General features: G+C 44.4%; 1 protein-coding gene across 1 annotated transcript in view; it reads left to right on the top strand.

The window, feature by feature from the left end:
- Positions 1 to 22134, top strand: part of LOC126418900 (vacuolar protein sorting-associated protein 33A) — a 114226-nt gene that overhangs the window by 23147 nt on the left and 68945 nt on the right. The window contains exons 4-5 of the mRNA XM_050085917.1: positions 3 to 107; positions 3408 to 3720. Coding sequence (XP_049941874.1) covers positions 3 to 107; positions 3408 to 3720 — 418 coding nt within the window. The remainder of the gene's footprint in view (positions 1 to 2; positions 108 to 3407; positions 3721 to 22134) is intronic.

The following is a 22134-nucleotide window of genomic DNA, read 5'->3' as shown; positions in this document are numbered from 1 at the left end:
AGAATCGTGGTGTTTTTGGCAATTTCACTTGGATTGAAGAATTTCCATGCGACCTCTTCCCTTTTGACAACGATTTGATGTCTATGGAGTTGGAGTCTGCATTCAAGGTGAAATCAGTGCTCAAATTTTCACTGTCCTGGGATATATTACTTATCATTTTATTTTAAAGAAATTTACTAAAGGATGTAAACAAGACTGAATGTTGCTGAGCTTTATGACAAATCCTTTTTGAGAGCTAACAGGAAAGAAAAAAAAAAAAAAAAAACACATACACCTGCATGTTTATAATCTCATCGTCTGCAGATTGACTGGGCCAAGATACTGTCCAGAGCTACAGCATTTATTCAAGATTAAGCCAGTCTAAGTTAGAATAGCTTGCCATTTATCCCTCTCATAACTGAGCATATACTACACAAAGGGAGGGTGACTGATTGTCGCTTGTGCTTTTCTTCAGCTCAGTTAGCCAAAATCTATTAAAACAGTCCAGTGCAACATTGAGCACCAACTGCAGATATTGTGGTGTTCAGTCCAAAGACCGGTTTGGTGCAGCTCTCCATGCTACTCGATCCTGTGCAAGCCTCTTCATTTCAGAGCAACCACTTCAACATACATTGCTCTGAATTTGTTTGCTGTATTCATCTCTCAGTCTTTCTCCACAGTTTTACCCCCCCCCCCCTCCCTCCCCCCTCACTTCCCTCCAGTACTCAATCCCATGAGGCCTCAGAATGTGTCCTACCAACTGATCCCTTCTTTTATTCGGGTTGTACCACAAATTTCTCTTCCCTCCAATTCTATTCAGTACCACCTCATTAATTACATTATCTACCCATCTAATCTTCAGTATTCCTCTGTAGGACCATATTTAAAAATATTATATCAAATTAAACACCTTTCAGGTGTCAAATTTCCAACCTTATTTTGTTTGGCAACCGGTTTCAGCATTATACTACACCATCTTCAGGCCCCTGACCGACATGTAGGAATAATCTGCCTTGGTTGTGATCTAAACATGGGCCAGCAATACTGGTATTAGTAGTTACATTCTACAGTGATCACTGTGGCAAGTGCTATGATGTACTCATTCTGCAGCGTGGGACTCAGTTCCAAATTGTGTATCAATTTCGTTAAAGTCTATAATTTAATCTTGCAAAAAAGAGCATAAATGACCATGGTCCAGGCTGTACTGATTTCCCAGGATACAAAGTTACCTACAAGTTATGACACACCAAATATTGTTCTGAGCCACAGGCAAGTGAGAAGTTAAAATAACCAAAGGATTGAACATTCCTTTTCCAATCATGAAATTGTATTTTTTCATAAATGATCTTCATACCTACATTTCAGGATACATTGTCGTCTTGTATGAGATGAAATTTTATCACAATTAATCAAATTTCATTCCCTATTCAAGATGGCAGCCTGCAACAATGCCACTAATCACAATTCTACTGCAATCCTACTCTCCGCAGCTCTGTCAGTTGTAGTCAGACCATTGTACACGTAATGTTCCACACCATATCCACAGAGTCTTTAGGCCACAACCTTCGTGTGGAGCAATGAATGCCATTTCTTCTTCTGGTATTTTAGTTATTTACATATTGTTATTTTTGAAATGCAGTGGATTCTTTACAACAAATTCCGTGAGGGTATAAATATGCTGTGAAGCAGTAGTCAGCATGTCTGAGTCCCCAAATAGATGTCTGCAAGATGAATTTGGGTGAGCACCACTTATTCTGAGACCACATTTCTGAGCAATGAAGGCTTTCTTTCTTAAAGATGAATTACTGCAGAATATTATTCCATAGACATTATTGAATGAACGTAAGTAAATAAACCAACTTACTGATTAGTCTCTCTCCAGGATTTGCAATGATTCGCACTGCAAAGATGGGTGAAGTTATTTTAGGAGTTCCAAAATGTGTTTTTACCAGTTTAAATTCTCATCAATGAAGACACCTAAATTTTTTGGAGTTTCCACATTGGTTATTACTTTGTCACCATATGTTAGACTTAGTCATTACTGTAGTATCTCTAGATGTGCGAAACTGAATATGTTCTGTCTTTTGGAATTGGGAATGATACCATTCACAGAAAACCACTCAGTAAGTTTTAAGAACATTATTTACCATCTCTTCTGTTGCTGTATGTATGTTTGGATTGACTACAATGCTAGGATTTGGATTGATTACAATAGGTAGGATCATCATCAAAAAAACTAATTCTTTTTCCAAGATAAAATTCAGTCATCAATTGCAAATAAATTTTTATTATGCATAACAAAAATTTATTTGCAACTGTGAACTGAATTTTGTCTTGAAAAAATAGTATTGTGGTTGCTGAAAATTACAGCCATCATTAAAATAATAGAACAATTTTTCTTGTTGTGTACTAGATGGAAGGTCATTTACATTTATGAGAAACGCTAGTGTACTTTAAGATAGAGACTTGTGGAACCAAATAAGTGATTCCAGAGTGAGATTTTCACTCTGCAGCAGAGTGTGCGCTGATATGAAACTTCCTGGCAGATTAAAACTGTGTGCCCGACCGAGACTCGAACTCGGTACCTTGCCTTTCGCGGGCAAGTGCTCTACCATCTGAGCTACTGAAGCACGACTCACGCCCGGTACTCACAGCTTTACTTCTGCCAGTACCTCGTCTCCTACCTTCCAAACTTTACAGAAGCTCTCCTGCGAACCTTGCAGAACTAGCACTCCTGAAAGAAAGGATATGCGGAGACATGGCTTAGCCACAGCCTGGGGGATGTTTCCAGAATGAGATTTTCACTTTGCAGTGGAGTGTGCGCTGATATAAAACTTCCTGGCAGATTAAAACTGTGTGCCCGACCGAGACTCGAACTCGGGACCTATGCCTTTTGCGGGCAAGTGCTCTACCATCTGAGCTACCGAAGCACGACTCACGCCCGGTACTCACAGCTTTACTTCTGCCAGTAGCTCGTCTCCTACCTTCCAAACTTTACAGAAGCTCTCCTGCGAACCTTGCAGAACTAGCACTCCTGAAAGAAAGGATATGCGGAGACATGGCTTCGCCACAGCCTGGGGGTTGTTTCCAGAATGAGATTTTCACTCTGCAGCGGAGTGTGCGCTGATATAAAACTTCCTGGCAGATTAAAACTGTGTGCCCGACAGAGACTCGAACTCACTTAAATAAGTGATTTCTCCCATCAGAAGAATCTACCCTTCTTATGTTGGTTGAGTTACTGAGTACAACTTTCTACATTCTTCTGATTAAAGGTGACATTCGTTGGTTGGTTGTACGATCAGTCCCAAGGAAAAAATTTGTATATACCATGCTGCAATCTCCTTGTCATAATATAGATGTAGAGCTATAAACATGATGGTCACCTTCAATTATTTTTAACTGTTTGTACTGCTTATTTTTATTTCTAGGAGTACCAAGTTGAACATGACCCTACAGTACTGTACCGTTGTGCGAGGGCACTGATGACACTGCAGCAACTCTTTGGCCCTATACCACGTGTTTCAGCCAAGGGTACAGCAGCTTGCCAGGTGTGGGACACTCTTCTAAGGTTACGTCGAGAACAGATGCCATCTGCTTCACGACTGAGGCGGCAACAGCAACATGCATCTTCACAGATTGATCATTTGCTGCTCATCGACCGTTCAATAGATCTGCTTTCTCCACTTGCGACACAACTTACGTATGAGGGATTGATTGATGAGATATTTGGGATAACCAATTGTAAGTAACAGGATATTTTTCTTATTTCACATTGTATGCATTGAAGCATTAGTAAATGAATAAATACGCCACAATTATAAATTGAGACTACAAAGACTGTAGTGCAGGCTTAATTTGAAATGTAATGCTAAATATTTTTTGAAGGACATCATTGTTGCATTTGACAGTAAAATGGTCTGTATTACTAGACAACTATCTTGAAACTAGGTATTCATTGTAGGCTGTCTTGCTGATGGCTTCCAGGGGCAACAGAAATTTATTTTTCAATATATCATGTAGATATTGACTGAATTTAAAACTTCAAAATGCTGTCACAATCTACTCATTTAAAGGTATACTCTTGTGTGAAAAGTTTAACATAATAAGACAATTACTACAGTTGGAGACTGTGTTTGTCTTGAGGCAGCATAACTGATTGCACACAAAACACAGACTTTACTAATCCTGTAATTGAGAAGGGGATCACTTAGTGACTTCCAATAAATTTTTATATATAGTTTACAAAACTTACTGTTGCTGACCCCCTGCCCAATTCTAACTGTATTCACAACATATTTTGCAGACAGTATCTACATATATCACTGAATGTACCTGCAAAATTACTTCATTGTCATAAACATTCAGATGAAAACTTGGGCTTTGCTGAAAATTGAGCCCAAATTACCCGGACTGTATTCGTTCAGTGTCTCATAAGAGCAACTAGTGACTCCAACAAATTTTAAGCATAATTTCAAACCATTTCCAAACCTTTTCTTGCTTACATACTTAATATCATATGTTTAACTCATTTTTAAAGTAATCTAACATTTGAAGCTGTTTTATATTTGGGAATTATATTATTTTAAAAAATTGGGGGTTTGCTGGTTTATCTATAAAACCCACACTTGCAATTTATCACGTGGCCATTACCACCTCTTGTATACACTATGTAAATGATAACTGAATCAACTGGAGGGAAATCACATTCCCAGGTCATATTTTTTTCATGCACTACAAAATAAATGTTTGTGATTTGAGTGACTCAATATCAATTCTAAACTAGTTTGGAAAAATTCAGAGTTCTGTATTATAATACAACCATGTGATTTAAAAAAAGGGGAATGGGATATTTGTTTAGCAAGGTGTGGTTATCAACCCTAAAGAGAGTGGTTTGCGAGCTCGTAAATCGTAGCAAAGTTAATGCTCAAAACAAAGTGTCTCTGTGATTAATCTCACTTTCTTATTTTGTATAAAATGAAGTGTCCCTTGGTAACAGTCAGCAAATGTAATAAAGCACCTCCCTCAAACACTTCTTAGTTACAGTTGTGAATGTTGCAATTGAAATATAATCCAACTGTTTCTTGGTGACACTCCTGTTGTATGGTCGGTAAGGATATCTTTCTTCATGCATTGTTAATGTCTTTGTTGGGAGGATATCAAGTTAAGAGATGGCAATTATTATATCCAATAGAAAGTCCTTAGTGGAATATGAATGTTGAAAGGAATAAAGGTAACAAGTCATCCTATAGTTGAGGTGTTGATTCATCAATAGGAACATTAACAAGACTGAGAAAATTGAGATTTCCGACAAATACTTCTTCAGAGCTAGCAGGATACACAAACATACCCTTGTGCACCTGCATGCTTACATTGTCCAGGTTGGTTACCTAAAAAATAATTAAGTTATGTAATATTTAATGTACGTATCTACAGTCATTGCATCCATTGAAATCCACTGCAGGGCCGTCCGTCTCACCTTCTTTATATGCAGACGACTTCTGTGTTTCATACTGATCCTCCAATGCTGGTGTTGCTGAGTGGCTCCTCCAGGGATCCATCTGCAAGGTGCAGTCATGGGCTCCAGCCCACGGCTCCCAGTTTTCAGCCCCGAAGTCATGTGTCATGCACTTCTGTCAGTGCCGTACCGTTCATCTCGAACCAGAACTTTAGCTTAATAACAATCCACTCACTGTAGTAGAGACATATCAATTCTTAGCACTGGTTTTCGACTCCCAATTGATGTGGCTCCCTCATATTGGTCAGCTGAAGTGGAAGTGCTGGCAGCACCTCAATGCTGTCGGCTGCCTGAACATCATCAACTGGGGTGCAGATCACTCTATGCTGCTGCAGCTCTACAGAGCCCCTGTTCAATCCCGCCTTTACTATGGGACTCTGTTTTATGGTTCAGCGGCGCCATCAGCGTTGCATTAACTCGACACACTGCACCACTGTGGCGTTTGACTGGCAACAGGAGCTTTTAGGATGAGTCTGGTGACCAGCATCCTGGTGGAGGCCGGAGTCCCTCTATTGAATGTTAGGCATGCACAACTGCTCACGTGTTACATTGCATGCTTTCATAGTTCTCCTGAGCATCCGAATTACCGTCTCCTTTTCCCACCCACAGTGGTTCATTTCCTGTTTCGGTGGACCAGGTCAGGGCTGATGTGGAATCCATGCCTTTACCACCTATCTTTACTCGAGGTCCATTCATGCACACCTCCATGGTGTGAAGAGCTGTATACCTGACCAAAGCTTGGCCTCCACCTTTCACGTGGCCCTAAGAAGTCAGTTAACCCTGCGGCACTCCACTGTCACCTCCTCTCAGTTCTTGATATGTACCGGTGTCATGAAGTGGTTTACACCAGCTGCTCGATGGCTGATGGTCACACTGGCTTCATGCATGTTCATGGAGGCCATATAGAACAGCACTCCTTGCCAGATGGCTGCAGTGTTTTTACTGCAGAGCTGGTGGCTATTATCTCGTGCTCTTGAGCACATCCATTCATGCCCTGGTGAGTCGTTTCTTCTCTGTACTGACTCCTTGAGCTATCGACCGGTGCTACGCCCTGGAACAGTCCAGTCATTCCGAGGTGTTTGTGTGGACCCCAGGCCACGTCAGAATCCCAGGAAATGAACTTGCCGACAGGCTGGCCAAACAGGCTACACAGAAACCGCTTCTGGAGATCGGCATCCCTGTAATTGACCTGCGATCATTATTATGCCACAAGGTTTTTCAGCTTTGGGAGACAGAATGGCATAATCTGCGCAACAAACTGCATGCCATTAAGAACACTATGAATGTGTGGAAGTCCTCCATACGGGCGTCTTGCAGGGTCTCTGTGGTTCTCTGGCGGCTCTGCATTGGCCATACGTGGCTAACAGATTGTCACCTCCTCTGTTGCGGGGACCCACCTCGGTGTCACTGTGGCTCACATATGACTGTCATCCACATCTTGCTGGACTGCCCACATTTAGCCCCATGTGGCGGACTTTAAACCTTCCTAACACCCTACGTTTGGTGTTGGCTACAATGCCTCAACAGCAGATTTTGTTTTACCTTTTATTCGTGAGGTTTTTTTTTATCATACCATCTAAGGCTGAGCATTTAGCCTTCTCTCGGAGTCTGCCACCCTTCCTCCATTTTAACTCTGTCGCCCTTTCTTTGCATTTGTTTGTCTTGGTGGTCGTCTTTCCTCTACATGTGTTCATCTCGCCTTGTCTTTTTGGGGTGGACATTTTAATGTGTTGAAGAGTGCCTGATTCATCCTCTTTTATTTTTGTGATCAGCCACCCCAGACCATCTGATCTATGATTTTAATACCTTTTTCTACTTTTCCTTGTGGTGTATGTTTTCCCTATTTTTTGTTCATTCCATTCTCTCTCTTTCTAGGTGTGGTTTCCAATTCTTATTCCCCCTTTTACTTCCTCAAACATACTTAGGGTGTTTTTGTACCTTGAGCCTTGCTTGCATCAGGAAAAAGGAAGGGACTGATGCCCTTGTAGTTTGAGCCCTTTATACCCCATACCAACCAACCAAACATTAAAATCCTTGCGCCACAGTACTGTAGTACACTGTTAGATGAGCCAAATAAAAAAGCACAGCCCTTTGATCAAGTGGACTATCATGTGATGATTAGTTTCCAGTATTAGCAGCAGCAGCAGCAGCAGCAGCAGAAATGTTTAAACTATGTCACATTGGTACGGTTTGCTAAAGTACTCATGTCGGTTGCCGTGACATAGCTGCAACATTTCCATTGCTACTGAAAATGAATTACTGCACAGTACACCATTTTTGCAGTGTGGTGCACCGTTTTGCTTTGGCTCCTCTAGCAGTGTGCTGCTGTACTGTGATGCAGGGATTTCAGTGTGTAAGATTGCTGCAGACCCTATACTTGCAAACAAACAGATACTAATTACGTAACTTCATTCTTCTTGATGTGATGATAATGATCGTGAAAATCCCTCCCCCATGAACCATGGACCTTGCCGAGGTGGAGTGGCTTGAGTGCATCGGTGATACAGATACCCGTACAACCACAATGGAGGTTTACATGTGGAGAGGCCAGGCTACCACTTGGTTTCTGAACAGGGGCAGCAGCCTTTCCAGTAGTGGCAGTCACAACAGTCTGGAAGATTAACTGATCTGGGCTTGTGACATCAGCCAACATGCTCCTGCTATGAAAGCTACATCTGCTGTCTTACCCGAAGGACTGCAGCTGTACTTTATGGCTTAATGATGATGGCATCCTTTTGAGTAAAATATTCCAGAGGTAAAGTGGCCCCCTATTTTGATCTCTAAGCTGGGACTGTAGTATCACTACCCAGTTTTTAGTGTTAAGAAAGCACTATAAAGTCGTGGGCTGGTAACCACAGCTGTGGCGACATGTGAGTTGGGATAACATACAGGATTGTGAGATGGCCTAACCACAGTGCAAAACTGCACCACACAGTGGTAATAGCTGTAGCGGTTGGGCTGTGTCACCACACCAGGGAAATGCTCTTGTTGTGGGCCACGTGACTGGGTTCCAGGTTTTGATCCTACAAATGCACACCAGAGCCATATAAATAGGTTTGAATTTGGAGGCACACACACTTTGGGGTCTGGGGCCACCACCATGACACCAAGGCCATTCCGTCCCCCCAGGGGGTCCACAATTCTTTTGTGGATACGTGCGTAGCGAGCACAGGACCCCGAGCTAATGTGGCCCTCCTTCCTTTCTGGGCTGCATTCCTTCCTTTTCCGCATCCATACGCATCCCCCATCTTCGCCCCCCCCCCCTCCCTCCCCCTCACCTCCGCCTCTTTCCTTCCCTTTCTCCCCTTCTGGGAGTATGTTTTGTGCCTACGTCCAGAGATAGATGCTTGAAACTGTAAAACAGTGTCTTTCTCTTTTTTCCTCCCTGTGCGTGTCTGAAGACCGACCCATGCATTCCCATGCGTAGCTGGTGACGGGGTAATGCATAATTCCCTGCCCCGGGTAGACAGGTAGGACACATACGTACTCCCTGGTAGTGGCCAGGCCCAGGGAGGGGTGATTACCCGAGCTGATACCTTCCGAAAGTGCCAGTTGGTCCCTCCGTCCATTTCTTGGGAGGTGTGACCTGAGGTGTGAACATCACCTAAGGCGGGAGTGCCCTCAGAGAGGGCCCCCACAAGGGAGGAGCGCGTCATCGGAGACGCCGGTAATCATGAGGGATACTTCCGCAATGGTTTCCTCATCATCTACTATGTCTGCTCACAAGCGTAAGTTCAATGAGTCTCGGCCACAGACAGTTCTTCCATCGTTGCCACAGTTCCTTGTTGTTTCTCAGTCTGATGAAGGTCACGACGTCTCCACAGTCAACCCTTTCATTATTCAGAAAGGTGTCGACGCAATTGCAGGTCCTGTAAACTCTTGTTCCAGATTACGAAATGGCACCTTGTTGTTAGAAACAGTCAGTGCCCTCCAGGCACAAAAATTGCTGTGTACTTCACTGCTACACACCTTCCCTGTCCGGGTGGAAGCGCACCGCACTTTAAATTCATCACATGGGGTCGTTTATACACGCTCCCTCGACGGATTGTCCGACGAGGAAATTAAAAACTACCTGTCTGACCAGGGCGTCACGGCTGTTCATAGAGTCATGAAAAGGGTTGACATGAACATCGTTCCAACCCGTACTGTCTTCTTGACCTTTGACAGAGTTCAACTCCCATCGAACATAAAAGCGGGCTATGAGATAATTTCCATTCGCCCTTACATCCCAAACCCTACACGTTGCTAATTCACCACAGCGGTTAAATCATACCAGCCAATCCGGCCAAATGCATTACGTGTGGCAAGGATGCCCATGAGGGTGCTTGTCCACCTCCATCCCCTCGTTGCATTAACTGTATGGGTGACCATGCTGCTTCCTCTACAGATGGCCCCATTTTTAAAGATGAACGGCTCATTCAGGAAATCAGACTGAAGGAAAAGGTGTCGACCTTTGCTGCTCGAAAGTTATTCGCCAGTCGAAAGCCCACTGTGCCTCACACAGGTAAATACAGCACTGTCCTTGCCTCTCCTCGGCCAACAAAGGAGGCAGCCACACAGACTTATGATCTCACCTTTAGTGCCACGGTCGTCAGATCGGCCAGCGCAAAGATCGCCCGTTCAACCTCCCCACTCTCAGCTGCTCAATCTATGGCTCACCCTTCATCGGGTTCTGCTAAATCTCAAGCCCCAAAATCAGACACCCAGACTTCCAAAAAAGAGCCTACTCATGAAGATTTTTTACGTACCCCAACTTCTCAACCATCGGTTCCTCCTTCATCTCTACATTCTGTTTCCAAAAAGGCTAATAAGAAACCCAGTTCCTCTCCTTCTCCGCCACAGCGTGTCTCGTCTACAGCACCGCCTGGCGGTGACCGCCCTCGGCCGTCTTCTGTGTCGCCGAGCGCACTGCTGGCGGCCGATCAACCGGCCAATCGCTGGTGGCAGGAGCTGCTCCCGAACAACCTATGGATCAGGATCTTCTGCCATCGGCTGAATGCCGTTGCACGCTGTCGGTCCCAAGCTCTGAGCAGTCGTTGAGTTGAGAGCAACTTTGGTCACATTCTTCCATTTTCTGTCCACCCTATGTCCATTATCCATTGGAATATCCGCGGCATTCGAGCCAATCGGGATGAATTGTCGATCCTCTTACAATCCTACTCGCTGGTCATCTTCTGTCTTCAGGAAACAAAGCTGCGTCCCTATGACTGCTTTGTTTTCCCCCATTTTCAGTCAGTCCAATTTGATCTCCCCTCTGTTGAAGGCACTCCAGCACATGGAGGACTCATGATTCTTCTCCATGATACTCTCCATTATCACCCAATCCCCTTAAACACTTCCTTCCAAGCTGTCGCTGTCTGTCTTTCCCTTTCTGGATACACCTTCTCTCTTTGTACTGTCTACATTCCATCATCCACACCAATGGCACGAGCTGATCTCTTTCATCTTCTTTTTCAGCTTCCTCCCCCCTACTTGCTGGTTGGGGACTTCAATGCCCACCACCCGCTTTGGGGATCTCCGCGTCCTTGTCCGCGTGGCTCACTATTGATAGACGTCTTCCACCAAGCAGATATTGTTTGCCTCAACACTGGGGACCCTACGTTTTTGTCTGTCTCCACGACAAATTTCTCTCATTTGGACCTTTCAGTTGGTACTGTTCCACTAGCTCGGCACTTCGAATGGTTCGCTCTTGCTGATACACACTCGAGTACCACTTTCCATGTGTCCTTAGATTGCAGCCACAACTGCCATATATGCACCCGAGACGCTGGAAGTTTGCCCAAGCCGATTGAACACTTTTTTCGTCTCTAGCGACATTCGATGACAGTCACTTTCCTAGCGTCGACGATGAGGTCGCTCATATTACAGAAGCTATTCTTACATCTGCGGAACGTTCAGTACCTCACGCCTCCGAATTGCCCCGGCACCCCCCAGTTCCTTGGTGGAAAGAGGCATGCCATGACGCAATACATGAGCGGCTCGTGCTCTTCTCGTTTTCCGACACCATCGTACTTTGGCCAACTGTATCCGCTATAAGCAGTTCCGTGCGCGATGCCGTCGTGTCATCCGCGATAGCACAAAGGCAAGCTGGGACTTCTTCACTAGCTCATTTAACACCTTCACTCCCTCTTCGGAAGTTTAGAGTCGGATTCGGCGGTTATCTGGAGCGCCTAGTTTCTCCCCGGTCTCTGGGCTCACTGTCGCGCATGATAACTTAGTGGACCCCGTCACAATTTCTAACTCATTGGGTCAACACTTTGCTGAGATTTCAAGCTCTTCAAATTACCCCCCAGCGTTTCTCCCGAAGAAACGTGCAGTGGAAGTGCAACCTCTTGCCTTCTCCTCTCAAAATCGCGAAAGCTACAATACTGTTTTTTCCATGCGGGAACTCCAACATGCACTCTCTTCTCCTCACTCTTCTGCCCCAGGACCGAATGGTATCCACATACAAATGTTGCTGCATTTATCATACCATAGTCTGCATTACCTCCTTCGCCTTTATAATCGAATTTGGACCGACAGTACTTTTCCCAGACGATGGCGGGAGGCTATCGTTGTTCCTATTCCGAAACCTGGAAAGGACAAACATCTCCCCTCTAGCTATCACCCCATTTCTCTCATGAGTAGTGTATTAAAGGTTTTGGAGCGTATGGTGAATTGCCGTTTAGCCTGGTGGCTGGAGTCCCGAAGTCTTTTAATACCTGCGCAATGCGGTTTTCCAAAGCATCGTTCTGCAGTTGACCATCTTGTTGCTCTCTCCACTTATATCATGAACAATTTTCTCTGGAAACGCCAAACAGTAGCGATATTTTTTGATCTGGAGAGAGCATACGATACCTGTTGGAGGACATACATTGTCCACACACTGTTCTCTTGGGGCTTTCGAGGTCAGCTGTGCCTCTTTCTTCGTGAATTTATGGCAGAGCGCACATTTAAAGTGCGGGTGAACACTACTCTCTCCCGTACCTTCTCCCAAGAAAACAGGGTACCCCAGGGCTCTGTGCTAAGTGTTGTACTGTTTGCCATTGCCATAAATCCACTTATGGATTGTCTCCTTCCTGATGCCTCGGGCTCCCTCTTTGTAGATGATTTTGCGATCTACTACAGCTCTCAACGGACCAGCCTTCTTGAACGATGTCTTCAAGGATCTCTCGATCGCCTCCACTCTTGTAGCATCGAAACCGGCTTCCACTTTTCTCCCAGTAAGACCGTTTGTGTTAATTTTTGGCGTCAAACGGAGTTTCTTCTGTCTTCCTTACATCTAGGCCCTGTCAACCCTCCGTTCGCGGTCGTCGCTTAATTCTTGGGTCTTATGTTTGACAGAAAGCTGTGCTGGTCCTCCCACGTTTCCTATCTTTCGGCTCGCGGTCTGCGATCCCTCAACACCCTCCGTGTCCTGAATGGCACCTCCTGGGGAGTGGACCGAGTGGTCCTTCTCCTCCTCTATCGCACCTTAGTGCACTTGAAATTGGACTATTGAAGCCTAGTTTACTCCTCTGCTCGGCCGTCTATTCTTCGGCGTGTCGACTCTACCCACCACTGTGGATTACGTTTAGTGTCTGGAGCTTTTTACACCAGCCCTGTGGAAAGCCTTTAAGCTGAGACTGCTGAACCTCCGCTGTCCAATCGGCAAGCTGTCCTTCTGAGTCGTTATGCTAGCCATCTGTCTTCCATGCCTGCAAATCTGGCCCATAACATTTTTTTCGATGCCTCCTTGGATTTAGGATATGCTGGCCGCCCTTCCTCCCTACTACCACTGGGAGTCCGCTTCCGTCAACTGCTCCATTCTCTTTCCTTCCACTTTCCTAAAACTTTCTTGACAACTTGGAGTACAGCACCACCTTGGCTCCGTCCGCGGACGTGCCTACTCCGTGGCCTTTGTCAGTTTCCCAAGGATGGTACCCCTTCTCTTGTTTATCTTCAGGCATTTGCTGCTCTATGCACACAAATGAAGGATGCCACATTTATTTACATTGATGGCTCAAAAACATCGTTAGGTGTTGGGAGTGCCTATATTGTTGGCGACACCCCAAATTGATTTCGGCTTCCCGACCAGTGTTCGGTTTATACTGCGTAGCTTTACGCTGTTCTCCAGGCTGTCCAATACATCTGCCGCCATCAGCGGATACAGTATGTTATCTGCTCAGACTCTCTCAGCTCTCTCCTCAGTCTCCAAGCTCTCTACCCTGTCCACCCTCTGGTCCACCGGATTCAGGACTGCCTCCACTTGCTCCTTTTGGGGGGCGTCTCTGTGGCATTCCTCTGGATCCCAGGACATGTTGGTATCTGTGGAAATGAGGTGGCCGATGTAGCGGCCAAGGCTGCAGTCTCTCTTCTTCGGCCAGCTATTCGCATGATTCCCTTCGCCGATCTACGGAGTGTTTTATGTTGTCGTGTTGCTCTTCTATGGCACGCACATTGGTCGACACTTCCCAATAATAAATTGCGGGACGTGAAAGCTCTTCCCTGTGCTTGGACTTCTTCCTCCCGAACTCGTTGTCGGGAGGAGGTAATTTTAACTAGACTCCGGATAGGGCACTGTCTTTTTAGCGATCGACATCTTTTAAGCGGCGATTCTCCCCCACTCTGTCCCTACTGCTCTCAACTGTGGACGGTGAGACACCTTTTACTTGAGTTCCCCTATTTTACTCCGTTACACGCCCGTCTACAGCTGTCGCCTGATATATCTTCCATTTTAGCAGATGACACGGGATCAGCTGGTCTCGTTCTCGAGTTCATTAGTGCCAGTGAGATGACGTCAGCAATTTGAAGCTCTTTTTGGGGACAAACAACCCCCCTTCTATAGTGGTTTATTTTAAGCTTTCCTTCTGTTTTTGGTTTCCACACTTTTTTGAGTTTTGCTCCCGTTTCTGCTGGTTTCCAGTTTTGTTTTTTAGCTTTTCCTAAGTCACAGACCGGGCGCTAATGACCGTAGCAGTTTTGTGCCCTAAAACAAACAAAAAAAAAGGCCATTCCGTATGATGAGACAATTGGGTTTCACCAGCAGCAGCCATGGGCTGTGCCAGTTGCAGCCAGCGCTGCGTTCCTAGGAGGACTTGGTGCCTCAGTACCACTGACCTGCTGTCCGACTTTTGCTGGAGGGCAATGGGTCATTTCCCATGCGCAGGAGCCACAATGCTCTGTTGTGGTAAGTGCATGTGGGGCTGAGTTCCAAGGAGAGGCCATTATTCTGAGGAACACCATTGTAGCAAGACATGCAGCATTGCTGATGTCACGGCCATGGCTTATTGAAGCTGTTGGCTGTCCTCTGGCCTGTCATTGGGATCACAGGCTGCCTATGTGAACATTTCCTCGCCCTAAATGATGCAGCCGACCATGAGCGAAGCGTCAGCTAGAGTCAGCAGAGTGAGGCATGTTTGCCTCACCGAGAAAACTACACACTATGTAATTAAAGTTGAATAAAAGCATTTCTTTTGATCAGCAGTTTATCTACTGGGTCTCCTGGGCCTTACCACCACTCATGCTGTTGAGTGCAGTGGCATTCTTCAGAATGGTGTCAGCAGTGGATATACGAGCACATCACTGTGCCATTTGGCAATGCCTACAGTTGTCATCTGTGGCTGAAGATGTGATTCGACTACTGGAGGGGTGCAGTTTTGTTGACACATGCTGGGATGGGTGCAGTCTTTTTGTCTCATTATTGTGTGACTGCAGGCTCAGGGCAAGATGTGGATTTTGCCACAGCTTGAGTTGTGTGTGTAAGTACAGTAGATGACAGGTGAAAACAGACAGTAATTGTAGGAGGCATAAATATGTGTTGGTTTTGACTTAGTTAGTAAGGGCAATATGAGTGTCACAAACTAGAAGTGTGGCTCAGTTTGTAGTGGTTTATGAGCTGTTAAACATGAGTAGTGATACAGAAGGTGAAGCTAAGTTTCGGTCATTGTTTTGGTTTATAATAATATGAGCAGCCATTCAGGTGAGCATAGTTAAGTTATGGTAAGGAGTAATATGATAGTGTTATGCTCAAGTAGTGTAATCTGATTTTGGTTTTTGTAGGGCAAGGAATATGACTCGGTATTTGAGCATCTAGGTTAGTGAGAAGCGTCAGGACAGCGGTACGTTGGAGTGGATTTTTTCGTTCACATTTGTGTGTAATTGATAAAAGGTAATGAATAGTGGCATATAGGTGGGTGGATAAGTAATGGAAACTGATTAATACTTGTTGCTTGAATAATTAAAAAAAATTAATTGGAAGGCACACACATCCTGGGTGAACTTTAACTGATACTAATATCAACAGACCTTAAATGTCAATACATGTAAGGTCAACATTCATCATTTAAGTTACATGCTTCCTCACATTAATTCCATTGTGCATAGTCCTGATTATAACAATGCTGATGCAGGATTGCTCCTCCACTGCTCGCGCAAATTGCTCTTGTCTTCTCTGGACCTGCTGATGCAGAATTCTTGGCATGGGCGAAATGATGAACAGACAGGTGTGGTCGATGTGAATCTATGAATAAAACTTTACTTTCCTAATAACTTTTTCTAACCATTTTAATGTACTCTTGAAATACACATTTTTAAACAATACTGGTATGACGGATCTCGTCATACGTCTGCCCGCTACCGCTTATAGAAACAAACAGTTGAAGATAAAGAAATTAATCAGTTGAAGAGCGTATATCTTCTTTTTTGTAACAAAACGTTATCTCTGCCACAAAGCAACTTGTTAATTAACCTTTGGCTTTGTGTGTATGTAGCTTATATGGGTAAAAGGAAAAGAATGAAGAAAGAAAAAATAATTGATCCATTATAGTAATCATGTCATGATCAGTACCACAGGGAGCAGGGTTTTCTTACCACAAGGGATTACCACAGATGAGGTATTGAGAATTTTAAGAGACGAAGTAGATAAGGTGTGAGCGGACAGTGCAAAGCAGTCTAAGAGATTAGGACGACTCATTGCTGAGGTGAAGGAAAGGGCTTATTTCAGATCTCCACAGTAAATACAGATGGTGCGTAGAGAGTATGATGAATGGAGGTTCCAAAATGGTCTGGAGGTGATAAATATGTGGATTATCGGAAGGAGGGAAAGGGGAAGCAGAGAGGAAGAAGGAGGAGGAGCATGCATGTGGATAGTTTACCTGTTCTTGCAGGACGGCCGAGTACCGTTAATGTAGTGGAAACTGTCAGTCCTCGGAAGAATAAATTAGTTTTCGATGGTGCTGTAATACAAATTCCTGGGGCTTAAAGCAGTGTACAGGGTAATGGCATTATTGAAGTTAGGGAGATGAATGTGGAGTACCAACTCCAATATCTGGTAGAGTTGTGGAATCTGAGGTAGCAGGAGTGAGTGTGGGCTGTACCAAAATGATGAAGTGTGCAGATAGCAACATAGGTAATTTAAGTGCAGTAGGTTCTGCCCAATTGGGTGATAGTGAATGGTGTATTGAGGTGAGTGGGCCTGGGCCAGATGCACAGGGAAGTGCATGTGCTAGTGATGTTTGCATAGTGCAGAGTAAACTGCAGATGGAGTGGTTGTTTTAGGTATCGCAGTGAGTGCACAAGAAGTGGTTAATAGTTGTGTTACAGATGTTGTGGTGGAAACGGTACAGGCCCATATGTTTCCTCAAGAGCAGGGTGAACAGAGGAAAAGGAGGAGAAGACAAATTCGTAGAGGGTATGATCAAGTCAACAGGGCTGAATCTGTTGAGAGGTTCAGAATACTATGGTGCGAGTGTGGGTACTGTGTCACAGCCTTGCAGGGCATGCAGCTGACATGACAGCATGCTGTTTGCAGCACAGCCACAGTCTGACATATGCAACAAGTATGAAGAGGGTGAAGGGTGCAATGCGAGGGTGGAAGTATACGTCCTGCTTTAATATCAAGCCAAAGTTAACTTTCTATAACATTGAAAATAATCAATTTTTGACAATATAATTTAATTGGATGTATAAAAAAATCTACTCTGCAAGTGGCTGCAGGAGAAGACGTTTAAAAAAAGGTTTTATGTATGCAAGCTTTTGGAGCCAGTGGCCCCTGGCAATAGGACTGAAGAGGAAGGAAGAGGAGTGAAGAAAAAGGATTGGAAAGGTTTAGGAAAAGGAGTAGAGTTTGGAAATGTCCCCAGAACCCCGGGTTTAGGAAAATGGGTAGAGTTCGGAAAAGTCACACTGAACTCTTTCCTCCTCTTCCTGTCCAGTAAGTCTCCACTGATCCAGGGTTCTGTGTGACCTTTCCAAACACAATCAATTTTACTAAACATCTTCAGTACTTTTCCTCCATCCCTCTTCCCCTTCAACACTCTTGCCAGGAGAAAGAGACACTGGCTCCAGAAACATGTATACTTTAAAGCTTTTTTTATATGTGTATTCTACTGCTGCCATTTGGAGAGTAGATTTTTTATGTACATTACAAAGTTAACTGTAGTAGACGAAAGTTGTTGTCATTCTAGAGATGTCATGAGGTGTGCATGTTGTACAAGAAAACTAGTTAAACCATGTACGAGGGCAGTTCAATAAGTAATGCAACACATTTTTTTTCTAAAACAGGGGTTGTTTTATTCAGCATTGAAATACGCCAGGTTATTCCCCAATCTTTTAGCTACACAACACTATTTTTCAACGTAATCTCCATTCAATGCTGCGGCCTTACACCACCTTGAAATGAGGGCCTGTATGCCTGCACGGTACCATTCCACTGGTTGATGTCGGAGCCAACGTCGTACTGCATCAATAACTTCTTCATCATCCGTGTAGTGCCTCCCACGGATTGCATCCTTCATTGGGCCAAACATATGGAAATCTGACGGTGCGAGATCGGGGCTGTAGGGTGCATGAGGAAGAACAGTCCAATGAAGTTTTGTGAGCTCCTCTCGGGTGCGAAGACTTGTGTGAGGTCTTGCGTTGTCATGAAGAAGGAGAAGTTCGTTCAGATTTTTGTGCCTACGAACACGCTGAAGTTGTTTTTTCAATTTCTGAAGCGTAGCACAATACACTTCAGAGTTGATCGTTTGACCATGGGGAAGGACATCGAACAGAATAACCCCTTCAGCGTCCCAGAAGGCTGTAACCATGACTTTACAGGCTGAGGGTATGGCTTTAAACTTTTTCTGGGTAGGGGAGTGGGTGTGGCGCCACTCCATTGATTGCCGTTTTGTTTCAGGTTCGAAGTGATGAACCCATGTTTCATCGCCTGTAACAATCTTTGACAAGAAATTGTCACCCTCAGCCACATGACGAGCAAGCAGTTCCGCACAGATGGTTCTCCTTTGCTCTTTATGGTGTTCGGTTAGGCAACGAGGGACCCAGCGGGAACAAACCTTTGAATATCCCAACTGGTGAACAATTGTGACAGCTCTACCAACAGAGATGTCAAGTTGAGCACTGAGTTGTTTGATGGTGATCCGTCGATCAACTCGAACGAGTGTGTTCGCACGCTCCGCCATTGCAGGAGTCACAGCTGTGCACGGCCGGCCCGCACGTGGGAGATCAGACAGTCTTGCTTGACCTTGCGGCGATGATGACACACGCTTTGCCCAACGACTCACCGTGCTTTTGGCCACTGCCAGATCACCGTAGACATTCTGCAAGCGCCTATGAATATCTGAGATGCCCTGGTTTTCCACCAAAAGAAACTTGATCACTGCCCGTTGTTTGCAACGCACATCCGTTACAGACGCCATTTTAACAACTCCGTACAGCGCTGCCACCTGTCGGAAGTCAATGAAACTATACGAGATGAAGTGGGAATGTTTGAAAATATTCCGCAAGAAATTTCCGGTTTTTTCAACCAAAATTGGCCGAGAAAAAAAATGTGTTGCATTACTTTTGAACTGCCCTCGTACAAATGCATTAAGGAGTAATTTGCATGATACATAGTGCCACCAAGCACCAGAAAGTTGTTTTGGGTGAGCAGGAGAACCAGAAAACCAAACATTTTGAAGAGAAGTCTGTCTCTAATGAGTGCTACAGCTGAAGGAATAAGTGGGACTACCGGCAGAAGTGTTGTGAACGGTAATGGGGTGTGTTATTTACTCATGAGAACAGTTTGTGGAGTATGCTTGCTAGGAAAATGTAGAGGAAACTGTTGTTGCAAGGACAAAGTTCCAAAAGTTGTTCAAAATCAAAGGGTTAAAAAACCACCAAATAGGCGGGTGCCAAGTGTAAGACTTTATTGGAGTCAGACTACTTTTTGTTGAAGCTGATATGTTGCATGAAATTTATTAAGAAAGAATTTCATTTTTAGTTTGTAAGTGCGGAGTGGAGGGTTAAAAGTTATTTGTGTGTAAGCTTAACATGAGGCATAGCAATGAGACACGTTTCGTGGAATTTGATTTAATGAGTAGGGAAACGGGCCCTTGAGCAATGCTGTGAAATTAAGCAAGATGAGCAAGAGACGAGAAATAAGTTTGTGGGGTTTTTAAAGATTAATGTAGCAACTGTGTTGCATTTATGAATAGCCAGTCGAGTAGCATGTACTTATTCTATAACGGTGGAGAACCTGGTCTTAGCAAGACATGCAGGTCTTTATCTTCTTTGTGGAGGGTGGACAGTGTAGTGTCACTACCTAGTTTTTAGTGAAATTAATAAGAAATGGTAAGAAAGCTGTCAGGATGTATTACGATAGCAGCTGCGGCATAGTAGCGGGGTTAGAATAACAAGTATACAAAAGGGCTGTGGGACAGGCTAGCCACAAGGAAGGAGAGGCACAAAGCAATCAGTTTCAAACCTATTCGTTTTTAATATTCTTGCAAATCAAGATTTCGGCTATAAATAGCTGTCCTCAGTGCATTTGTGTTACAATTCAACACACTCGTGGCAGTACATGTCATATGTTCTTACAGGTATCTAGGCAGCATAACATGTGGTGACAGTACTGCTGCGAGTCTGTTGAATTGTAACTCAAATAAAAGATTTGCAAGGACAGTGAAAGTAAGTGGGGTTGCGACAGATTGCTGGGTGCCTCCTTCCTTATGATCTACGGTCACTGAGCACAACAGTTCCTTATGGAATCAAAGTTGGTTAAGGCTAGCTGCAACCAGTAGAAAACTGCATCCTTAGCAAGTGGGTCAATGTCATTGCACCAGGGCAAGACACTTTTTTATGGGCTACGTGGTTGGTGCCAGGTCTTGGTGTAACGAATGCATGCCAGAGTCATATAAACTGGTTTGAATTCTGAAGTCGTCACTTCAGGGTCCAGCAGCATCATCATGACATGGGGGTATGCCAGACCATTTGACAACTGGGCATTGCCAATAGCAGCAGTGGATTTGAGTCCAGGTTGTGTCAGCTGCTAGCAGCACTGAATTCCTTCTGGTGCTGACATCCGAGCTAGCTTCCTTATGACTCCTGCCAGAGGACAGCAGGTTACATCCCAGACACAGCAGACTCGACGCACTGCCATGGTAAACACATCCGCAGCTGAATCACTACAGACACTTTTACAGGTGCAGCTGCCCCACAAGGAGAACTATTTGAACAAAAGCATTTCTTTCAGTAAGCAGTGCATTCATTTGATCTCCCAGCCATTTGTTACTAGTACTCACCCTATCACGTGCAGTCCCACTCTTCAGCACTAATCAGGAGTATGTCGTCATTAGAAGAAACAAAACTGGCATTCTTTGGGTTGGATTGTGGAATCCTAGATTCCCTTAATTAGGTAGATAGGTTACATAATTTATACGGGTAAATTGATAGGATGGAGTTACAGTGGGAATAAGTGAAGTGTGGTGGCTGGTAGATCAGGACTTATGGTCAGGTGAGTACGGGGTTACAAATACAAAATCAGACTAGGGTAATGCAGAATTAGACGTAATCAATAAGGAAATGGGGATGAACATAAGCTTCTATGAGCAGGATTGTGAATGCATTATCATAGCAAAGACAGACACAAAGCCAACACCCACAACAGTAGTATAACTTTACATGTCTTCTACTCTGCAGATGGTGATGAGATTGAAAGAATGTATGATGAGATGAAAGAAATTATTCAAACATTTAATGGGGAGGAAAACTTAATTGTGATGGGTGACTAGAATTTAGCGGTAGGAAGACTAAGGAAAGGATAAAGGGGGGGGGGGGGGGGATGAATAAAAGGGTAAGCTGCCAAGTACAGTTTTGCACAGAGCATAATTTAATCATGACAAACACTTGTTTTAGTTTAAGAATAATGAGAGGGGGTGGTATATGAGGAAGAGATCTGAAGATATTGGAAGGTTTTAGATAGATTTTATAATGGTAAGTGTGAGTGACAGGGAGACTAGCCGATAGTTGTGCTTTTAATACGGGCAAGATGTCAAATACCCTCTATATATGGAGAAATGCACAAGTAATTCAATAATGCAGATCCAGCTAACTGTTCTGTAAGCACACAAGTAACTCTGTTGATGTACTGGTGCAGAATTGTATCCACAGAATAAGTTGAAGTGTCTGAAAGATCACCAAAGATCAACAAGATGTGCATGTGGTGAAACCTGCTTGAGGCTTGCCCGGCATTCTTCAAAACCTCCTGTGGATCACTTTTTATGTTAGAGATTTGGAACCACACACTGTGTGGACAGCTAGAAATGCAAGCTGAGGTGCCTGGACTTTGCATACTTGGGAGAAGTAGCACTCCTGGAAGAAAGGATATTGCAGAGACATGGCTTAGCCACAGCCTGGGGGATGTT

The sequence above is a fragment of the Schistocerca serialis genome, chromosome 9 (assembly GCF_023864345.2).
Source record: "Schistocerca serialis cubense isolate TAMUIC-IGC-003099 chromosome 9, iqSchSeri2.2, whole genome shotgun sequence".
In the NCBI taxonomy this organism is placed as follows: domain Eukaryota; kingdom Metazoa; phylum Arthropoda; class Insecta; order Orthoptera; family Acrididae; genus Schistocerca; species Schistocerca serialis.
Note: the sequence above shows the minus strand (reverse complement) of the source record. Positions and strands in the feature narration are given on the sequence as shown.